Genomic DNA, 21,480 nt, shown 5'->3' with positions numbered 1-21,480 from the left:
GGCCTAACTGAACTCACCTGCACTGTCTAGACCTACCTGAATTCACCTGCTCTGTCCAGGCCTACCTGAACTTACCTGCTCTGTCTACCCTACCTGCACTCACCTGCTCTGTCTACCCTACCTGCTCTCACCTGCTCTGTCTACCCTACCTGAACTCACCTGCTCCGTCTACCCTACCTGAACTCATCTGCTCCGTCTACCCTACCTGCACTCACCTGCTCTGTCTAGACCTACCTGAACTCACCTGCTCTGTCTAGACCTACCTGAACTCACCTGCTCCGTCTGCCCTACCTGAACTCACCTGCTCTGTCTAGACCTACCTGAACTGACCTGCTCTGACTACCCTACCTGAACTCACCTGCTCCGTCTACCCTACCTGAACTCACCTGCTCCATCTACCCTACCTGAACTCACCTGCTCTGGCTACCCTACCTGCTCTGTCTACCCTACTTGAACTCACCTGCTCTGTCTAGACCTACCTGAACTCACCTGCTCTGTCTACCCTACCTGAACTCACCTGCTCTGTCTACCCTACCTGCACTGTCTACCCTACATGCACTCATCTGTTCTGTCTACCCTACCTGCACTCACCTGCTCTGTCTATCCTACCTGCACTCACCTGCTCTGTCTACCCTACCTGAACTCTCCTGCTCTGTCTATCCTACCTGAACCTACCTGCTCTGTCTAGGCCTACCTGAACTCACCTGCTCTTGCTACCCTACCTGAACTCAGCTGCTCTGTCTAGACCTACCTGAACTCACCTGCTCTGTCCAGGCCTAACTGAACTCACCTGCTCTGTCTAGACCTACCTGAACTCACCTGCTCTGTCCAGGCCTAACTGAACTCACCTGCACTGTCTAGACCTACCTGAATTCACCTGCTCTGTCCAGGCCTACCTGAACTTACCTGCTCTGTCTACCCTACCTGAACTCACCTGCTCTGTCTAGACCTACCTGAACTCACCTGCTCTGTCTAGACTTCCTCAATAATTACTGTTATTGTCATGTTCTCTTGCATAATTCAACAAGTGTGTCAATAGCAGGATACCGTTGGATTAAAAAATCAACACGCTTGGCTCTAGATTACACCTATCCAAACATACTTCACATTGTTTGCGAGATCAAACATGATCACTATAATCCGAGTATTCATTTTTGAAAGTTGCTTTCATTTCAGCGCATATAATTTGTAAACATTTCAACTGTAGCAAATGAAATCCCAGACCAAGCTTTAGCATTCTTATAAATGCAACGGAAAGACAATGTATCTCATTGAACCCATTTCAGCCATTACCGGGGGGTGTTTGTCAGGTCATTACAAACGTTTCCGTGGTCGTAAGGTTAACGGGGGAGAAAAACAGGCACAAACAAGAGTAGGAAAGAGTCGCAGGAGTAAAATGAAAGCAATCAATCAAGCGAGATTAAAGTGACAAGTGGATTCTGCACCCCTCAAACACAGGAAATAAATAGCCGAAGGAGACAGATCCTCAGGTGGGCGGGGCATGTGCATTGTTATTCTAATACTGAGCTATATTATATGCAAAAACATTTTGGAGAAATTATTTTATACTAACACAGTTGCTCAAAGAAAGAGATTTTGTTGAACAAGTTATCTTTTTTTTCTCAAAAAGGTTGGGATCATAATTGATTACGGATCATCCTGAATGAGTCATGAATAATGATGAGTGAGAAAGTTACAGAAGGGTCAATGATCAAACCCTCAAGACATGCTAACCTCACGTTATTGTAATGGTGAGAGGTTAGCATGTCTTGGGGGTATGATCTTTGACCCTCCGTATCTTTCTCACTCATCGTTATTCGCGATTCATTCCAAAGTATTCACAATCATGGTAGCATCCACATTAATGTAGAAGTGTGTAGAAACAGATCTATTCTTATTTACAGTAAAATTGACTCCAAAATAACACAATACATGATTTAACCATTCAATTCTATTGGGCACAAAATAATCAGAAACACAGCCAAAACTAACTGCAAATACATCCAGTACGTTTGTAGAGTCACAGGCATGATGTAGTTATTGCATGCTAGGAACATGGGAACAAATACTAAATCAACTACTTTATTTATAAGAATCTTTAGGGGTGTCAATAATTTTGACCTCTACCTTTTTGAGAGAAAACAATGATTACTTAAACCAAATCTCTTTCTCTGAGCAATTGTATTAGTATAAAATAACTTAATTTCCCATTTTTGGGCGGCATACAATATAGCTAAGTATTTAAATGTTTTATTTTCTACAGTCATAATTGCTCATCTTTATCAAGGGTGTCAATAATTTCGGACCCCCACTGTATATACAGTATATCATACAAGCAGTGCAGAGTCAAAATAACACTGCTCACTATACATTTGCTTTGCGGTTTGTGTGTGCATACTTTTGTGTCTGTGTGTGTGTGTGTGTGTGTGTGTGTATGTGTGTATTTATCCATGCATCACTGTGTGTGTGTGTGTGTGTGTGTGTGTGTGTGTGTGTGTGTGTGTGTGTATGTGTGTATTTATCCATGCATCACTGTATGTCAGTGTGTGTGTGTGTGGGTTTGTGTGGATCCATGCATCTCTTTTTCTGTCTGTGTGTGTGTGTGTGTGTGTGTGTGTGTGTGTGTGTGTGTGTGTGTGTGTGTGTGTGTCAGTGAAGGTCATTTGTGCAAGCGCCTGTACAGATGTAGGATCTTAATTTGAGCTGGTTTTCTACTGCTGGAAAATAATCCTGCAGCAACATGAAATGTAAATTATTATGTGAATTATCATTTTTTGTAGGGGTTGATACATTTTCTTAGGGAGAATCAAGGCTGACGTTTTAAAGTGGGAATTAAAAACTATAGAAGCCTTTAAAAAAATTATCAACAAAAGTGTAATCAAATTAAGATCCTACATATGTAGGTGTCATGTGTGATGGAAACCAGAGCGTGGGCGACCCCCCCCCCCCCCCCCCCACCGCTATACCTCACTCTGTGCCCCCACAGTATGTGCATTTCATCATCTGAAATAGAGACGAGGCCATGCGCCTTCACATCACCAAGTGACAGAAACCCCCTGTCATTTGAATGAACTCCTGCTTGGCGTGATGGAATGGGCTGCAGTGGCTTAGGGCACATTAAGAAGCCTGTAATGCTCCGTACTGTCTCCATCTCTCTCTCCCTCCTCTCCCTCCTCTCCCTCCCTATCCTCTAGGCTTATTGCACATGGTCCCATTTATCTGGTAGCTGTTGAAACACGAGGACCAGAGCCTTGTGTATGTCCAGCATATTAGTACAGAACAATTAGTGCTTTTTGGGGTCGGTTTGATTATTTTATTACTTAACTTTAATAAAATATTTGTTTTATTTGATGACTTTATTATTTCATTCCAAGTCATCATCTCATCTCTATAGACCTGCTGCCTTATGCTGTCTGACAAAATCACTATTTTTGTAGTTCTTCAAAGTAAATATGGTATACTTTTATGACTGCAGAATGCCAACTATCAATCACTTAGATCATGTATTTTCAGGTAGCGATACCTTGCAAAGCAACTGCTTTCTATCCCTCTTGATTGCACATTCTCTCTTCTCACTGTCTCCATGTCTGCTCCACACAGACTGGACAAGTAGGCACGCGCACAATGGATTATGGTCATTGTAGTTAATTACCACGTTTTCTACACTAAGCTATGTCGAATATTGGCTATGATTTATCTCTACAAAAACTGTGCATCCAGCTCACAAAAGAAAGAAAAAAACTACATGGAATTAAAATAATTGAACTGACGTCAGTCAATTAGTTGTTTAAAAACCTAAAAATAACCGAAATGTTGGTTAATCGCTCAGCACTAATATCTGATGGCACAGCCATTAACTCCCCAGTGTGTGGGGGAGGGACGGGGATGTGCTGGATGTGGGGGTGGTTGGTGTGTGTGTGTGTGTGTGTGTGTGTGTGTGTGTGTGTGTGTGTGTGTGTGTGTGTGTGTGTGTGTGTGTGTGTGTGAGTAAGCCTCTGTGTGTGTATTTTTGTGAATGCGTGCCTGTGTGTCAGTGTATGAAATTAAATTACACATAGCCTGTGCGAATCCTCACTTGAATCTGATTGTGTTGTAATGCTCCTATCTAAATTCAGTGGTTGACTGGTAGAGATAAGTGTGGAGCGCGTTATGAGGGATGGAAGTGGAAGGCTACTGCTTTAAGTGGCCATGGGAGTGAATGGATTGGGAGATAGGATCTTAAGGGAACCACCTGGGTCCTCATCAGTCTTCATCAGACTGATAATAACTATAGTACTACCAGGTAGAAGCAGAATACACTGCAAGAGATGACTTACTCTCTGGGCTTTGTGGATGTTCCTCCCAAACCTAAACAACAGCAGTTCAAAACGGACTATAATTGTAGAAGGTCGTGCAGGGATCTTTCCTAGTATGTACCATAATTGACTTTAACAAGGCAGCTTGATGTTCAAACTCTTCTGCTACATTTGCATTGTTCACTAATCGTTGTATCGGACGTTCAGCAGGGAAGGCTGTACAGGAGAGTCTGTCTGACTCAGCTGTGTGTGAGGTTATTGACTAGATACCAACAGTGTTGTTTCTGTTGGAATTGCATTGTGGGGGATGAGGTGAAATATAGTGCCTCAAGCCAGGAAGTAGAGATAAAATTTCACCTTCATGGAGCAACCTTGTTCATCTTAGTATTTATTTTCTGGGAAATATGTAAAGAACCACCTATGATCTACAGTTGATTGAGCCGGCCTGGAATTCCAGGGGACTATTCTATTGATTCCAATGCGCCAGGCAAGCTCAATCAAGTGCAGCTGAATTATTGGAATGAAAGCAAATACTATCTGAATCCAGGTCTGGATGAGAGCTTCTGCTGAATGATTGTAATGTCAAGTAGACCACGTCTGAAATGGCCCCTTATTCCCTGTATAGTGCAGACTCTGGTCAAAAGTAGTGCACTACACAATAGGGTGCCATTTGAGACTCTCACCTTGTTGTCTCTGCAGGCCAGTTGGCGGTGGGCACGTGTGAGATCGTGACGCTCAACAGAGACAGCAGCGTGCCCAGGCGGACCATCGACCGTCAGACTGCCCGCTGTGCCTGCAGGAGAGGCCAGATCGCTGGCACCACGCGAGCCAGGCCTGCCTGCGTTGACGGTGAGTGTGAACAACCGTAGTTTAATTAAGCTGTCTCTAGGGTGGAAAAATTCAGGTAACGTCCCCAGATTGACCAATAATCCTGGTTGGAGGAGTCTAGGAATTCCTGCTTATTCCCTCCTAATTGTAGGAATATTCCAGTTGGTATTTCTGGAAATGTGGGGAATTTTTGCAAGCCTAGCAGTTATCTCTCTATGATCATCTTCATGCAACATAGAGGTCAACCACACAACTCCTCCCCCGTCCCCAGCCTGCACTGCTCAACAGTACATAAACAACAGGCCGTATCTGGCATAACGTGTGCCTGTCTGGTACCACGCTGTCTTTGTAATACTGTCTCTTCAGACAGCTCCACATAACGCTCCAGCAACGCTGCTTAACTAAAAGAGAACTATGATTACAGCGGCAGCAAATGGATTATTACTGGCTGGCCATCGCAGCTCTCGCTGACGTTAATAGCCAGTCCATTAAATACAGACCGGTTGCGCACTGTCTATATATTTCTACAACACACTCTCTCTCTCTCCATTTCTCCTATACAATCCGAACCAGTCTCTCTCTCCTGCCCCCTCCCTCCCTCCCCACTCTCTCTCTCTCTCTCTCTCCATTTCTCCTATACAATCCAGACCAGTCTTTCTCTCTCTCCTCTCTCTCTCTCTCTCTCTCTCTCTCTCTCTCTCTCTCTCTCTCTCTCCTATACAATCCATACCAGTCTCTCTCTCCTGTCCCCTCCCTCCCTCCCTCCCCACTCTCTCTCTCTCTCCCCGCTCTCTCTCTCTCTCTCTCCCTCTCTCTCTCTCAGTGGTCCTGGCTGGCAGGAACTGCTAGGGGACAGATGGCCACATGAGCTCTTAAGGCAGGAACAGTTGCAGGAGAGAGCTGGCCCATAGGACCTTCAGAAGCTGATAACCCTAGGCCAGCATCCAGCCTGTCTGGGGGTTGGGGGGGCCGTGGAAACAGAGAGAATGACAGGAAGGCCACCCAGGTGTCAGTCACAGCTCTCCACTCTGTAGTGCCCTATGGGCCGTGTTCTGTAGGGCACAGCGTTCTGAAACGTTTTGCAACTGGAAAAGAAAATGAATGTTTCCTATTTAGACGAGTTCAGGTAGTGCCTAACCGTTTCACTGTGTTTCAAAAAGTTTTCTCCCTTATTGGACACAACCCAGATGTTTCAGTCTGTCTTTTAGCCAGGCTGTGCTTTAGTGCTCTGTTGGTCTCTCCGCACAAATCAGCCAACTTTGCAAACTCAGCTTTATTTATTTAGCCCCTCAGCAATTGGGTTTAGCTGTTACATGATATACTCACAACTATGTTTACGAATGACTGATCAATCTATGCTTTGTTACGGCTGATGGCGCTGACGATCCAATTCGCAGAGGGAAATTGCAGTGTCAGGGGCAGGATAGCTAGACTTTTGCAGCTGTTGAAGGAATCACGGAGGAATTGAAAAGGAATTTGAAATGTTTTTCTCCTTAAAGCTTTTTTGACCCGTTCCCATTCATAATATGATATTAGAAAACAGTTGGTGTTCAGGCAGCCAGAGATCCTTTTTTGACCCGTTCCCATTCATAATATGATATTAGAAAACAGTTGGTGTTCAGGCAGCCAGAGATCCTTTTTTGCAGTGTCCTCTTACTGTGTGTGCGTGTGTGCGTGCGTGCACGTGTCTGTGCACGTGCATACATAGTCCCATGGAAAGACAGACCTATACAGGGCTGCGATATCCGACTCGAAGGAACAACATGATACAAGCAATTATTGAAAACATCAACAAGGGGTTATCCTTTAGCGTCACAATGTCACAATAGGAGGGACACAAACTCCTTTACTCTCATTGTGGACATTTGCCACTGCAGCCCCTCTGTCTCTCACTCTCTTTCAATTCGCCCCCCAACCACCGTAAACCCTGAGGGACCAGAAAGGGATGACAGCTCATGCCAGGTCCTGAGAGGACCGATAACCTTTGAGAGAGCTTGAACACACCACATACACACACACACACACACACACACACACACACACACAGTGAGGAACAATCAGTGTTGATCAGCGTCAACAAAGCCTAATGCTAATTCAATGTCGTCCGGACAGATTATATAGAGAACACAAAAGAGTGACCGTCATTATGGTGACACCATCTAGTGTCTAGACAGATGACTTTCAAAGAATCTAATCAAGAGCCACTGATTGTGAAGAAGCTATTTCTCTCTCTCTCACATTCGCTCCCTCGCTCTCTCCCCCTCTCTCTCGCCTTCTCTCTATCTCCCTCCCTCTCTCTCTCCCTCTCTCCCTCCCTCTCTCTCTCCCTCCCTCCCTCCCTCCCCCTCGCTCTCAAAATTAAAATCAATTCAATTTAAGGGCTTTATTGGCATATGTTAACATTGCCAAAGCAAGTGAAGTAGATAATAAACAAAAGTGAAACAAACAATAAAAAAAGAACAGTAAAAATTACACTCACAAAAGTTCCCAAAGAATAAAGACATTTCAAATGTCATATTATGTGCAAATAGTTAAAGTACAAAAGCAAAAATAAATCTCTCTCTCAATTCAATAAACTTAATTGACATGGCAAGTTAAATTACTTAATTGTCTAAGTACAAATATAACAACGACCTAGTAGTAGTGGCTTTGTTATTAACCTTAAACGCAATAGTCATGAGAATAATAATAAGTAGAATGAATTTTAGTAGGCTTTTATAGATACAAATTCTTTGCAATGAATGAATGATCATTTTGGGAAATAAATATTATCCTACGTTTGAGTATCTGTCACAGTGTAAAAGGAAATGCAGCTCTGTCTCCACCTCTCCCCGGGAGCAGAGTGAGCACAAAGTGGGCAGCCAGGTTGACCTGTGACAACCGGTCTCTATGGCCATGCTGTGCTCACTGAGTCTGAACATAGTCAGTGTTTTCCACAGTTTTCTATCAGTCACAGTGGTCACCGTGTGCTGTCTGTTTAGAGCCAAATAGGATTGAAGTTTATTTAGATTTTTTGTGGTGTCTTTCCAATCAACCTCTTCTCTTGTTTCATCTCTTGACATTGTAGGGCTGTGTGATGAAATATTTTGGGGTCGCTTGTTCTTAGATGGATGTCAAATTGTATGGCTATTTTTTTTATTTGAATAGGGAAGGGAGTATTGGCCCAATTCTGCTCTACATACGTTATTTAGATTTTGTTGGGACAAACATCGATTTGTTTTTTGTCCCATTTGGTAAATTCATTATTGGAATATTTTGAGCCAGATCCTAATTGGAATTTCAATTTTAATGAGACTTGAAATTGAGCTCGGGTGCATCCTGTTCCCATTGATCCTCCTTGAGATGTTTCTACAACTTGATTGGAGTCCACTTGTGGTAAATTCAATTGATTGGACATGATTTGGAAAGGCACACACCTGTATATATAAGGTCTCACATTTGACAGTGCATGTCAGAGAAAAAGCCAAGCCATGAAGTTGAAAGGAATCAGATCTGGGGAGGATACCAAAACATTTATGCAACATTTAAGATCCCCAAGAAAACAGTGACCTCCATCATTCTTAAATGGAAGAAGTTTAGAACCACCAAGACTCTTCCCAGAGCTGGCCACCTGGCCAAACTGAGTATTCAGGGGAGAAGGGCCTTGTTCAGGGAGGAACCAAGAACCCGATGGTCACTCTGAGTTCCTCTATGGAGATGGGAGACTCTTCCAGAAGGACAACCATTTCTGCAGCATTCCACCAATCAGGCCATTATGGTATATTGACCAGACGTAAGCCACTCATCGTTAAACGCATATGACAGCACCTAAAGACTCTCAGACCATGAGAAACAAGATTCTCTGGTCTGATGAAATCAAGATTGAACTCTTTGGCCTGAATGTCAAGCATCACGTCTGGAGGAAACCAGGCATCATCCCTACGGTGAAGCATGGTGGTGGCAGCATCATGCTGTGGGGATGTTTTTCAGATGCAGGGACTGGGAGACTCGTCAGGATTGAGGGAAAGCTGAACGGCGCAAAGTACAGAGATCCTGCTCCAGAGCGCTCAGGACCTCAAACTGGGGCGACGGTTCACCTTCCAACAGGACAACGACCCTAAGCACACAGCCAAGACAACGCAGAAGTGGCTTCGGGACAAGTCTCTGAATGTCCTTGGAGAGGTCCCTGGAGAGACCTGAAAATAGATGTGCAGCGACGCTCCCCATCCAACCTGACAGAGCTTGAGGGGATCTGCAGAGAATAATGGAACAAACTATACCCAGGAAGACTCAAGGCTCAAATCGCTGCCACAGGTGCTTCAACAAAGTACTGAGTAAAGGGTCTGAATACTTCAACTTTTTTAATTTGTTATAAATTTCCCAAAAAATGTAAACTGTTTTTGCTTTTCATTATGAGGTATTGTGTGTAGATTGATGAGGAAAATGTAATACATTTTAGAATAAGGCTGTAGCTTAACAAAATGTGGAAATGTGGGCTCTGAAAATGTTCAGAATGCACTGTATCTATCTATCTCTCACTCTCTTTCTCTCTCTCATTGAAGACCATTTTGGTATGGCTTGTCATTGGTTATTGAAACATAGTCCGTGACAAAGCACTAGCATCTACCGATTAGCATAGTGAGCTAATATACAGTAAACTGTATGTCTGTATAGCACGTTTGACAGTGTCACTACACATCAAGCCATTTGTGTTCAAATGCACTTGAAATAAAGTGTGACTTTAAAAGGTTGATGACAGTAGCTAATTCAACCTAGGTTCTAACTCTCTTTCTCCACCCCCCCCCCCCCCCTCTCTCTTTCTCTTCTTTTCTCTTTGTCCCCTCAGCGCGTATCGTGAGGGGCAGACAGTGGTGTGAGATGGCGCCCTGCTTGGAGGGGGAGGTGTGTGGCCTCCTCTTCAACCGCTCTGGCTGGACCTGTACCAAAGGCAGTGGCCGTATCAAGACAGTCACGGTAAGATGTAGCCTCACAGAGTCATGTATGGAGTCATATTGAAACATACAACTGCCATTAGCTTTGGAACAGGGATGGAGAGAGGGGGCATTTATAAGCTTTTTATTTTTTTTGCTTGCATGCCTGCCTGCCTGCCTGCCTGCCTGCCTGCCTGCCTGCCTGCCTGCCTACCTGCCTGCCTGCTTGCCTGCTTGCATGCCTGTGTACATGGAGAGATCCAGTGCTGTCCTCATTGTCAGGTACGTAGGGTGAAAGGTCATCCAGTGACTGCATCATGTCAGCTAGGTTTCAGTGTGTGTATTATTGTCTGTCTGGGAGGTGCAAGCAGCTGCTACACATTTCACTCTCATCGCTACATCATCTGGGTTTGACAGTTTGATGTTTGTCATTGGCTGAAAATGCAGATTATACATACAGTATGTTTTGTCCATTAGCTGTTGAAGGACCCGATTTGTGAATGTAATATTATTGTGTATTGATGATGATGCCTTGGATGAAGAGCAGAGCCACTGACTGACAGACCACAATACGGAGGAAGGATGCTCAAGATGGATGCAAATGAGAAATACACGTAACGAGGGCTGAACAGACTAGGATGAAGAGGGAGAGAGGGACGAGAGAGCTAGGCAGAGAGCAGGAGTGACACAGGCTACAGTTGGGCATGCAGCCAAGCAAAATGTTTGTGTGTGTGGCAGGTGGGCGTGTCGGCTGTCACATACACTCCCCCCTGCACCTGCAACCCTTTCTAAATGAAGCCATTGGACAAGTTATTATTGGACAAGCTCTTTGTGTGTATTGTATAATATTTGAGGACACTAATTAGAATAATGCTAACTATACATATTTTATTTTAGACTTTTATTGTTACTGTAAGTAGTGTTATTTCATTTAAGGGAAAATATAAGAATAGATGTTGGTGGAAATGTGTGTTGGGATGTCGTAAGGGCTAGAGGAAGTTGCAGTCATGCATTTTGGATGAAATTGCTAGCACTCTACAAACGAAACAGCACACACAGGATGACCCAATGGGTCATAGAGACTTGCATCACATTTAGCACATTTTTGTTCTTCTGCCAACCGTTCCCTCTCCCTCATGTTGTTAGCCAGCACTAAATGCTTGTCGACACTAAGGACCCATTTCCCGGAACCTGAACTAATAAGCACTCTCAATGAAGATTAACCATTGAGCTTGTTTTTTCGTATAGCGTTAGACTTCATTCGGGTCCAGGAAACTAGCCATATTTTGACAAGCCTATGCATTAAAAAGTGTTGCTGTTGAATCTTGGACTTTGATTAATCTGACCAACTAAAATACGTTGAACCATTTCGTAAAACATGGTTTAATGGTGGTGACTACGTAAACCAGCATGCCTCGTTTCTTAATGCCCAAAGTTGCTTTGATATCCCCTGCACAGACTTCAGACGAGCTCAAAGGCAAAAGCCCATGGATTTCCCTTTGGATTTCATACAGGCTGTTGTTGATACTCTAGTACGTTGATTGTAAATGTATTGATTTCCTCTCCACTTGTATACGGAGTAACTAATCATTATCTGTAAATATATGCTTGAATCAGCACATGGAGAGGAGAGGAATAGTGTGTGGAAACAGGAAAGAGAAATAGAAGTGGAAGTATGGATAGATGGAAGAAAAAAATGTAGAAAGAAAGATTACAAAGAATGAAAGAATGACTGTTGAAATCATTTCAATATGATTCCGCTATTGTTCCCTCTTCTCATTGACATTACAATAGCCTTTTAAGTTTTGGCTCCATTTTAAGAGCCAGTGCTGTGGATTTCATGACTTCATCCACAGTAACTGATGTGTCCCTGGGCACAGCCCCCTGTAAGAATGAATAAAGTGACTTCTCTTGTGCTGCCACACTCTATAAATTCATACATTTGTTCCTTTTCTTTTCTCCTCGGCGTATGTTTACCCCTCTTGTTCCTGTCAGAGACCCTCTCTGAACACACTCTTTTCCCTTGTCACTTAAAGCACTTTCCGTCCGTTTCCCATTTCAACTTCTGTCATTGCCTACTCTTTGAACTGTCATTTTTGTTTTAATCAGCTCCGTTTTCCTCTGCAGACTGTCGGCTGTAAAAGTAGCAGACCTGGGATATATTGTGTACTGTTGAGGCGTAACATCTAGGTAGAATGTCTATGGATGCTCTCGAAAATGGGGTTTGTGATGGTCTGGATTGTGTTGAGTAGGAAAGGATTGCTCACCTCGAACTGGACAAAGATTTTTGCTTTAACAAGTCGGACTTGAGGGTCCAAATCCCTGTCATTCGCATGAAGAAGAGATGCCGATAGAGGGGACGTAATCATTTGTCGGCGAGTGAGTAACGCGCCTCTACCATCCGTCTTATTGGCCAACGTGCAATCATTGGAGAAAAAACTGGATGCGCTCCGTTCAAGACTATCCTACAAACAGGACATTAAACTGTAATGTCTTATGTTTCACCGAGTCGTGGCTGAACGATGACATGGATATATACGTATAGTTGGCTGGGTTTTCCGTGCATCAGCAAGACAGAACAGCTGCCTCCGGTAAGACAAGGGGTGGCGATCTGTGTATCTTTGTCAATAACAGCTGGTGAGGGAAATCTAATATTTAGGAAGTCTTGATGTTACGCTCGCCTGAGGTAGAGTATCTCATGATAAGCTGTAGACCACACTATTTACCAAGATAATTTTCATCTATATTTTTCGTAGCTGTCTATTCACCACCACAAACCAATGCTGGCATTAAGACCGCACTCAATGCCGCCATAAGCAAACAAGAAAATGCTCATCCAGAGGCGGTGCTCCTAGTGGCCAGGGACTTTAATGCAGGGAAACTTAAATCCCTTTTACCTAATCTCTGCCAGCATGTCACATGTGCAACCAGAGGGGAAAAAAACTCTAGACCACCTTTACTTCTACTACACCAGATCCGACGCTTGTCGGTTGTGGCTGGGCCTGCAAACTATTACACACTACAAAGGGAAGCCCAGCCGCGAGCTGCCCAGTGGCACGAGCCTTCCAGACAAGCGAAATTACTTATGCACGCTTTGAGGCAAGCAACCACCACAAACCAATGCTGGCATTAAGACCGCACTCAATGCCGCCATAAGCAAACAAGAAAATGCTCATCCAGAGGCGGTGCTCCTAGTGGCCAGGGACTTTAATGCAGGGAAACTTAAATCCCTTTTACCTAATTTCTGCCAGCATGTCACATGTGCAACCAGAGGGGAAAAAAACTCTAGACCACCTTTACTTCTACTACACCAGATCCGACGCTTGTCGGTTGTGGCTGGGCCTGCAAACTATTACAGACTACAAAGGGAAGCCCAGCCGTGAGCTGCCCAGTGGCACGAGCCTTCCAGACAAGCTAAATTACTTATGCACGCTTTGAGGCAAGCAACACTGAAGCATGCATGAGAGTGCCAGCTATTCCGGACGACTGTTTGATCACGCTCTCCATAGCCGATGTGTGTAAAACCTTTAAACAGGTCAACATTCACAAGGCTGCAGGGCCAGACGGATTACCAGGATGTGTACCGAGAACATGCAGAACAAACTGGCAAGTGTCTTCACTGACATTTTCAAACTCCTTGACCGAGTGTGTAATACCTACATGTTTCAAACAGACCACCATAGTCCCTGTGCCCAAGAACACCAAAGTAACCTGCCTAAATGACTACTGACCTGTAGCACTCATGTCTGTAGCCATGAAGAGCTTTGAAAGGCTGGTCTTGGCTCACATCAACACCATCATCCCAGAAACCCTAGACCCACTCCAATTCGCTTACCGCCCCAACAGATCAATAGATGACACAATCTCTATTGCACTCCACACTGCCCTTTCCCACCTGGACAAAATGAACACCTATGTGTGAATGCTATTCATTGACTAAAGCTCAGCGTTCAACACCATAGTGCCCTCAAAGCTCATCAATAAGCTAAGGACCCTGGGACTAAACACCTTCTTCTGTAACTGGATCCTGGACTTCCTGAAGGGCCGCCCCCAGGTAGTAAGGGTAGGCAACAACACATCTGCCACGCTGATTCTCAACATGGGGGCCCCTCAGGGGTGCGTGCTTAGTCCCCTCCTGTACTCCCTGTTCACCCATGACTGCATCGCCAAGCACAACTCCCAACACCATCATTAAATTTGCTGACGACACAACGATGAGACAGCCTATAGGGAGGACATCAGAGACCTGGCAGTGTGGTGCCAGGACAACAACCTCTCCCTCAACGTGACCAAGACAAAGGAGATGTGGCATGGGTCCTTAGATCCTCAAAAGGTTTTACAGCTGCACCATCGAGCGCATCCTGACTGGTTGCATCACCGCCTGGTATGATAACTGCTCGGCCTCCGACCGCCAGGCGCTACAGAGGGAATGGCATTCGGCCAAGTACATCACTGGGGCCAAGCTTCCTGCCAAGCTTCCTGCCATCCAGGACCTCTATATCAGGCAGTGTCAGAGGAATGCCCTAAAAATTGGCAAAGACCCCAGCCACCATAGTCATAGACTGTTCTCTCTGCTACTGCATGGCAAGTGGTACCAGAGCGCCAAGTCTTGGACCAAAAAACAGATTATCAAATGACTAGACAGACTATTAGCTTTGACCCCCCCCCCCCCCCCCACCTTTTTTTACACTGCTGCTACTCGCTGTTTATTATCGATGCATAGTCACTTTACCCCTATCTACATGTACATATTACCTCAATTAACTTGACTAACCTGTACCCCCGCACATTGACTCGGTACCGGTACACCCTGTATATAGCCTCGTTGTTGTTATTTTATTGTTACTCTTTTATTTTTTTACTTTAGTTTATTTAGTCAATATTTCCTGAGCCCCTATTTTTTTTTTTTTTACTGCGTTGATGGTTAAGGGCTCGTTAGAAAGCATTTCACGGTTGTATTGGGCGCATGTGACAAATAAAATTTGATTTGACTACACATCATTTAGTCACAGTTGGTACCCCCAATAGTATGTCCAGTGGCATGATCATTCTAGGTTATGACGATACATATTCAGTCTCCATTGCTATCAGTGGTGTAAAGTACTTAAATAGAAAATACTTTGAAGTACTACTGAAGTCATTTTTTTTGTGTATCTTTACTTTACACCCCTTTACTATTTATATTTTTGACAACTTTTACTTCACCACATTCCTAAAGAAAATAACATTATTTTTACTCCATGCATTTTCCCTGACACCCATACGTACTCGTTACATTTTGAATGCTTAGCAGGACAGGAAAATTGTCAAATTCACACACCTATCAAGAGAACATCTCTACTGTCTCTGATCTGCCCAACTCAGTAAACACAAATGCTTTATTTGTGAATGGCGTCTGAGTGTTGGAGTGTGCCCCTGGCTATCCATAAGTTAAAAACAAGAAAATTGTGCCATCTGGTTTGCTTAATATAAGGAATTTGTAACGAATTATACTTTTACTTTTGATACTTAAGTATACTTAAGCAATTACATTTACTTTTGATACTTAAGTATATTTAAAACCAAATACTTTTAATCAAGTAGTATTTTACTGGGTGACTTTAACTTGTGTCATTTTCTATTAACGTATCTTTACTTTTACTCAATTGAGAATTGTTTTCCAACACTGATCGCTATGCATACACTCCCCTATGTATTTATTTGGCAGTGAAGCTAAAACGTTTAATTGATATATTCCAGCATTTTGGATGTGAGATCAAATGTGCGTGCGGGCGTGCGTTTTCCACGACTTGGTCTGATAGCATGCTCTCTGACATGTTGTGAATTTGGGGGCTGAATAATAGTAGCTGTACTGGTTGTTAGTTGCTCAGAGCTTGATGAGTCTTTAAATGAATAATCCAACCCGCTGAAGGCCACCCTGGGACGCTAGCACATCACTGTGCAGTGCAGTCCACTTTTGATGCGGGAGGAGGGGGGGGTTGGTGAAGGAATAGGGTTTTTTAGTCATCGCTGTGATGGCAAAGTGCCTGCAGTGTCTACAATGGCTGGGGGAACTATGAGGGTGAGAATGGTGTCCTCGTCTGAACTACCGCTAGTGTTAATCAGTGGCGATTTTAGCATGTACTGTACATCTTGGTGGGACAAACTGAACCAAAAAATGTATGCATGCCAGCAAAGCCACGACACAACACTAACAACACTATAACGGTGACAAACGGTGCCCATAAACTGTTAGGGCCTACATAAAGCTGTTCCAACAGCAAGGATTTATTTTCAGCACCGTGGAGTGAATCCTTACCACTGCTACACCTGGAAATCAGCAGAGCCTTGTCTGGCAGCATAATAGATCATTCAGCCTCATTTACTGCCATTTAAAAAAAACATAGCTGATATGGCTGACATGCTGAAATAAATATGGTTTCTACTGACTCCTTGTGGATTTGTGGAACTCGATAAGAATAATGATGAATGCCGACATGAGTTATGACTTTTTGTACCATACACAAACGTTATTTTGTTTTATGTTCAGTAAATTCATAATGTTTGTTTGTTGTATCATTAACACTTAGCTGTAAGTATAAGCAAGTGCACGCAAACGATCTGCAACGAGGGAGGCCTATTCATTCAGCACTTTCAAAATGGACACCGACAGAAGTTCAGATAAGGGCTCAACATCTTGCGGAATTTAACTTTACTCTTCTTTAAGTCACCACACACACCGAGCGAGAGAGAGAGAGAGAGAGAGAGGTGTTGTTAGCCTACAATTTCAAGTATTTTATTAGGCGTATGTGGTCTAAAAACTAAGGAATATACAATCACGAGGATCCACTTTTATAGACAATATACAAACACAAACAAAACAGCCCTCGCAATATCAACTGGAATTACATGGTTCTATTACTGTACCTTTTGTTTAAAAAATAATCATAATTGGAATGGGAAGAGACTGTCACTGGCAAACATGGTTACAGACCCAACAACATTATATAGTATCCCCTCTGGACTGACGGGTGCCTCCGGACTGACGGGCGGCTCTGGCGCCTCTGGACTGACGGGCGCCTCCGGACTGACGGGCGGCTCTGGCAGCTCCGGACTGACGGGCGGCTCTGGCAGCTCCGGACAGACAGGCAGCTCTGGCGCCTCTGGACTGACATGCAGCTCCGGACTGACGGGCGCCTCCGGACTGACGGGCGGCTCTGGCAGCTCCGGACTGACGGGCGGCTCTGGCAGCTCCGGACAGGAGGGCGGCCACTTCCTTTGCCGAGGCACCGGATGCACTGGTCCGTGGAGGCGCACTGGAGGTCTCGAGCAACGAGCCTGCACAACCCGTCCTGGCTGGATACCCCCTGTAGCCCGGCAAGTGCGGAGAGTTGGAACAGGCCCCACTGGGCGCTGGGCCGGCTTCATCCCTCCTGGCTCGATGCCCACTCTAGCCCGGCCGATTCGAGGAGCTGTGATGTAGCGCACCGGGCTATGCGTGCGCACTGGGGACACTGTGTGCTTCACCGCATAACACGGTACCTGCCCGTTCACTCTCTCGCCACGGTAAGCACGGGGATTTGGCTCAGGTCTCCTACCTGACTTCGCCAATCTCCCCCCCAAAGCAAATTTCTGGGGCTGCCTCTCGTGCACGTTACCTCGATCCAATTCCTCGTAGTGTCGCCTCTCCGCTCTAGCTGCCTCCAGCTCCTCTTTCTGACGGCGATACTCTCCCGGCTGTGCCCAGGGTCCCTTGCCGTCCGATATATCCTCCCATGTCCAGGAGTCCATTACACGCTGCTTGGTCCTTTGGTGGTGGGTAGTTCTATAACGGCTGTCGTGGTTGAAGAAGGTGAGGACCAAGGTGCAGCGTGGTACATGTTCATATTTTATTATGAATTGAACACTGAATAGAAAAACAACAAAAGAGAATGAACAAAACCGAAACAGTTCTGTCATGCTAGATTGATAGCATGGCTATTGTATTCAACCTTTTCTGGCCCATGGTGTTGCGTGTGAATGTTTGTCATTTTAAGCTTGGAAAAGAGACCCTTTCTGACAGATGTTTTAAACCCTTAAACCCAGACTTGGACCACACACCACTGAATAGCAGGCAGGGAAAGCAAAATAGTGATTGCTTTGCAATGCATGCAGTTAGCCACTGATTCCTTCCACACCAATCATTGTTGAAAATTTGCCTGTAGATTGTCGACGTGATTCATGATGTCGACTGCTTGTCTAGCTAGCTTTCTAGGTTTTGAAAGTGTGATGTCCAATCAAAGCTAGATATACCGTGATTTGACATCATTTTATCTGTGGCCAATGACCTTGAGTCTTCTTGGACCAGCACTTATACTGTACATTTATGGCAGCACCCAAGGGGGCTTGAACTGCCTAGCTCTCCCTGTAGATTCTGCGGTGACGTAATGTCCCCATGAGTAGCAGAAGACCGAACCACAACTAGAAAAGATTACCAACGCCTACGCTCTGTGCTTTTGCTGGCTGCCCCTCCACCACAGAAAGCACTGAGCTTGGCTGAAACACCTGCATTTTGAAGCTGCCTTACTCAAGAAAGAGATCATGTTTGTATGCGGCTTTATTATCTCAGAACTAAACAGGTGGGGCCCAAAACAGCTGTGGCTCTGCCCTGAATGACAGGTCGCCACGGGTGTTAATATAGTGCTGCCTCAACTCTGGTGCAGTATACCCCTACGCAGTATGCAACCATGCTGTCAGAGGTACTTCAAATCAAAGTGTATTGGTCACATACACAGATTTGCTGACGTTATCTCCAGGGCAGTGAAATGCTTGTGTTTCTAGCTCCAACAGTGTAGTAATACCTAGCAATACAAAACAATACACACATAATACAAAAAGTTAAAAGAAAGAAATTAAGAAATGTCAAAACGAATCCAATTAACAACCCAAATAGCACTGTAACAGTAATATATGCAATCTATATGTATATACAACGGATTCATTTAGAGCAGATATACTAAGAATGATATGTTCAGCAGTAGATATACTAAGAATGATATGTTCAGCAGCAGATATACTAAGAATGATATGTTCAGCAGCAGATATACTAAGAATGATATGTTCAGCAGTAGATATACTAAGAATGATGTGTTCAGCAGTAGATATACTAAGAATGATATGTTCAGCAGCAGATATACTAAGAATGATATGTTCAGCAGCAGATATACTAAGAATGATATGTTCAGCAGTAGATATACTAAGAATGATATGTTCAGCAGCAGATATACTAAGAATGATATGTTCAGCAGCAGATATACTAAGAATGATATGTTCAGCAGTAGATATACTAAGAATGATATGTTCAGCAGCAGATATACTAAGAATGATATGTTCAGCAACAGATATATTAAGAATTATATGTTCAGCAGCAGATATACTAAGAATGATATGTTCAGCAGTAGATATACTAAGAATGATGTGTTCAGCAGTAGATATACTAAGAATGATATGTTCAGCAGCAGATATACTAAGAATGATATGTTCAGCAGTAGATATACTAAGAATGATATGTTCAGCAGCAGATATACTAAGAATGATATGTTCAGCAGCAGATCTACTAAGAATGATATGTTCAGCAGCAGTTATACTAAGAATGATATGTTCAGCAGCAGATATACTAATAATGATATGTTCAGCAGTAGATATACTAAGAATGATATGTTCAGCAGCAGATATACTAAGAATGATATGTTCAGCAGTAGATATACTAAGAATGATATGTTCAGCAGTAGATATACTAAGAATGATATGTTCAGCAGATATACTAAGAATGATATGTTCAGCAGCAGATATACTAAGAATGATATGTTCAGCAGTAGATATACTAAGAATGATATGTTCAGCAGTAGATATACTAAGAATGATATTTTCAGCAGCAGATATACTAAGAATGATATGTTCAGCAACAGATATATTAAGAATGATATGTTCAGCAGCAGATATACTAAGAATGATATGTTCGGCAGTAGATATACTAAGAATGATATGTTCGGCAGTAGATATACTAAGAATGATATGTTCAGCAGCAGATATACTAAGAATGATATGTTCAGCAGCAGATATACTAAGAATGATATGTTCAGCAGCAGATATACTAAGAATGATATGTTCAGCAGCAGATATACTAAGAATGATATGTTCAGCAGTAGATATACTAAGAATGATATGTTCAGCAGTAGATATACTAAGAATGATATGTTCAGCAGGAGATATACTAAGAATGATATGTTCAGCAGTAGATATACTAAGAATGATATGTTCAGCAGCAGATATACTAAGAATGATATGTTCAGCAGCAGATATACTAAGAATGATATGTTCAGCAGATATACTAAGAATGATATGTTCAGCAGCAGATATACTAAGAATGATATGTTCAGCAGCAGATATACTAAGAATGATATGTTCAGCAGTAGATATACTAAGAATGATATGTTCAGCAGTAGATATACTAAGAATTATATGTTCAGCACTAGATATACTAAGAATGATATGTTCAGCAGCAGATATACTAAGAATGATATGTTCAGCAGCAGATATACTAAGAATGATATGTTCAGCAGTAAATATACTAAGAATGATATGTTCAGCAGCAGATAAGATATACTAAGAATGATATGTTCAGCAGTAGATATAATAAGAATGATATGTTCAGCAGCAGATAAGATATAATAAGAATGATATGTTCAGCAGCAGATATACTAAGAATGATATGTCCAGCAGTAGATATACTAAGAATGATATGTCCAGCAGTAGATATACTAAGAATGATATGTCCAGCAGCAGATATACTAAGAATGATATGTTCAGCAGCAGATATACTAAGAATGATATGTTCAGCAGTAGATATACTAAGAATGATATGTCCAGCAGCAGATATACTAAGAATGATATGTTCAGCAGTAGATATATTAGAGTCAGCTATGTCAAGAATCCAGTATTTACATAAATGAACAGTGTAAATAAAATGCAATGTTAAATTGTATAAATATTAGAATGAGCTATGCAGCTCATAGTATGTACTGTAAATACACAGTACAAAATCACATAGCAAAAGGGATAGAAATGTAGGAAATTTGCTTCCGGATCTGAGTCCGGAATATAAATAATATACTGTGCATTCGTAAAGTATTCAGACCCCATTCCCCTTTTCCACATTTTGTTACGTTACAGCCTTATTCTAAAATTGATTCAATTATTTGTTTTCCTCGTCAATCTACACACAATAGTTTTTTTTAAACATTTTTGCAAATGTTAAACATTTTTGCAAATGTTAAACATTTTTGCAAATGTTAAACATTTTAGAACAGAAATACCTTATTTACATAACTATTCAGACCTTTTGCCATAAGACTCAAAATTGAGCTCAGGTGCATCCTGTTTCCATTGATCATCCTTGAGATGTTTCTACAACTTGATTGGAGTCCACC

The 21,480-nt window shown here is 43.0% G+C and overlaps 1 protein-coding gene across 2 annotated transcripts in view; it reads left to right on the top strand.

Annotated features, from left to right (window-relative positions):
• tafa5l (TAFA chemokine like family member 5, like) overlaps window positions 1-21,480 on the top strand; it is a 41,024-nt gene that overhangs the window by 7,906 nt on the left and 11,638 nt on the right. For both annotated transcript variants that reach the window (XM_036988103.2, XM_036988104.2), the window contains exons 2-3: window positions 4,995-5,144; window positions 9,949-10,076. In XM_036988103.2, coding sequence (XP_036843998.1) covers window positions 4,995-5,144; window positions 9,949-10,076 — 278 coding nt within the window. The remainder of the gene's footprint in view (window positions 1-4,994; window positions 5,145-9,948; window positions 10,077-21,480) is intronic.

This window comes from Oncorhynchus mykiss, chromosome 9 (genome assembly GCF_057628025.1).
Source record: "Oncorhynchus mykiss isolate SJ-2025 chromosome 9, ASM5762802v1, whole genome shotgun sequence".
Lineage (NCBI taxonomy): Eukaryota > Metazoa > Chordata > Actinopteri > Salmoniformes > Salmonidae > Oncorhynchus > Oncorhynchus mykiss.
The sequence above is the reverse complement of the archived record's forward strand: the minus strand, read 5'-3'. Positions and strand labels throughout refer to the sequence as shown.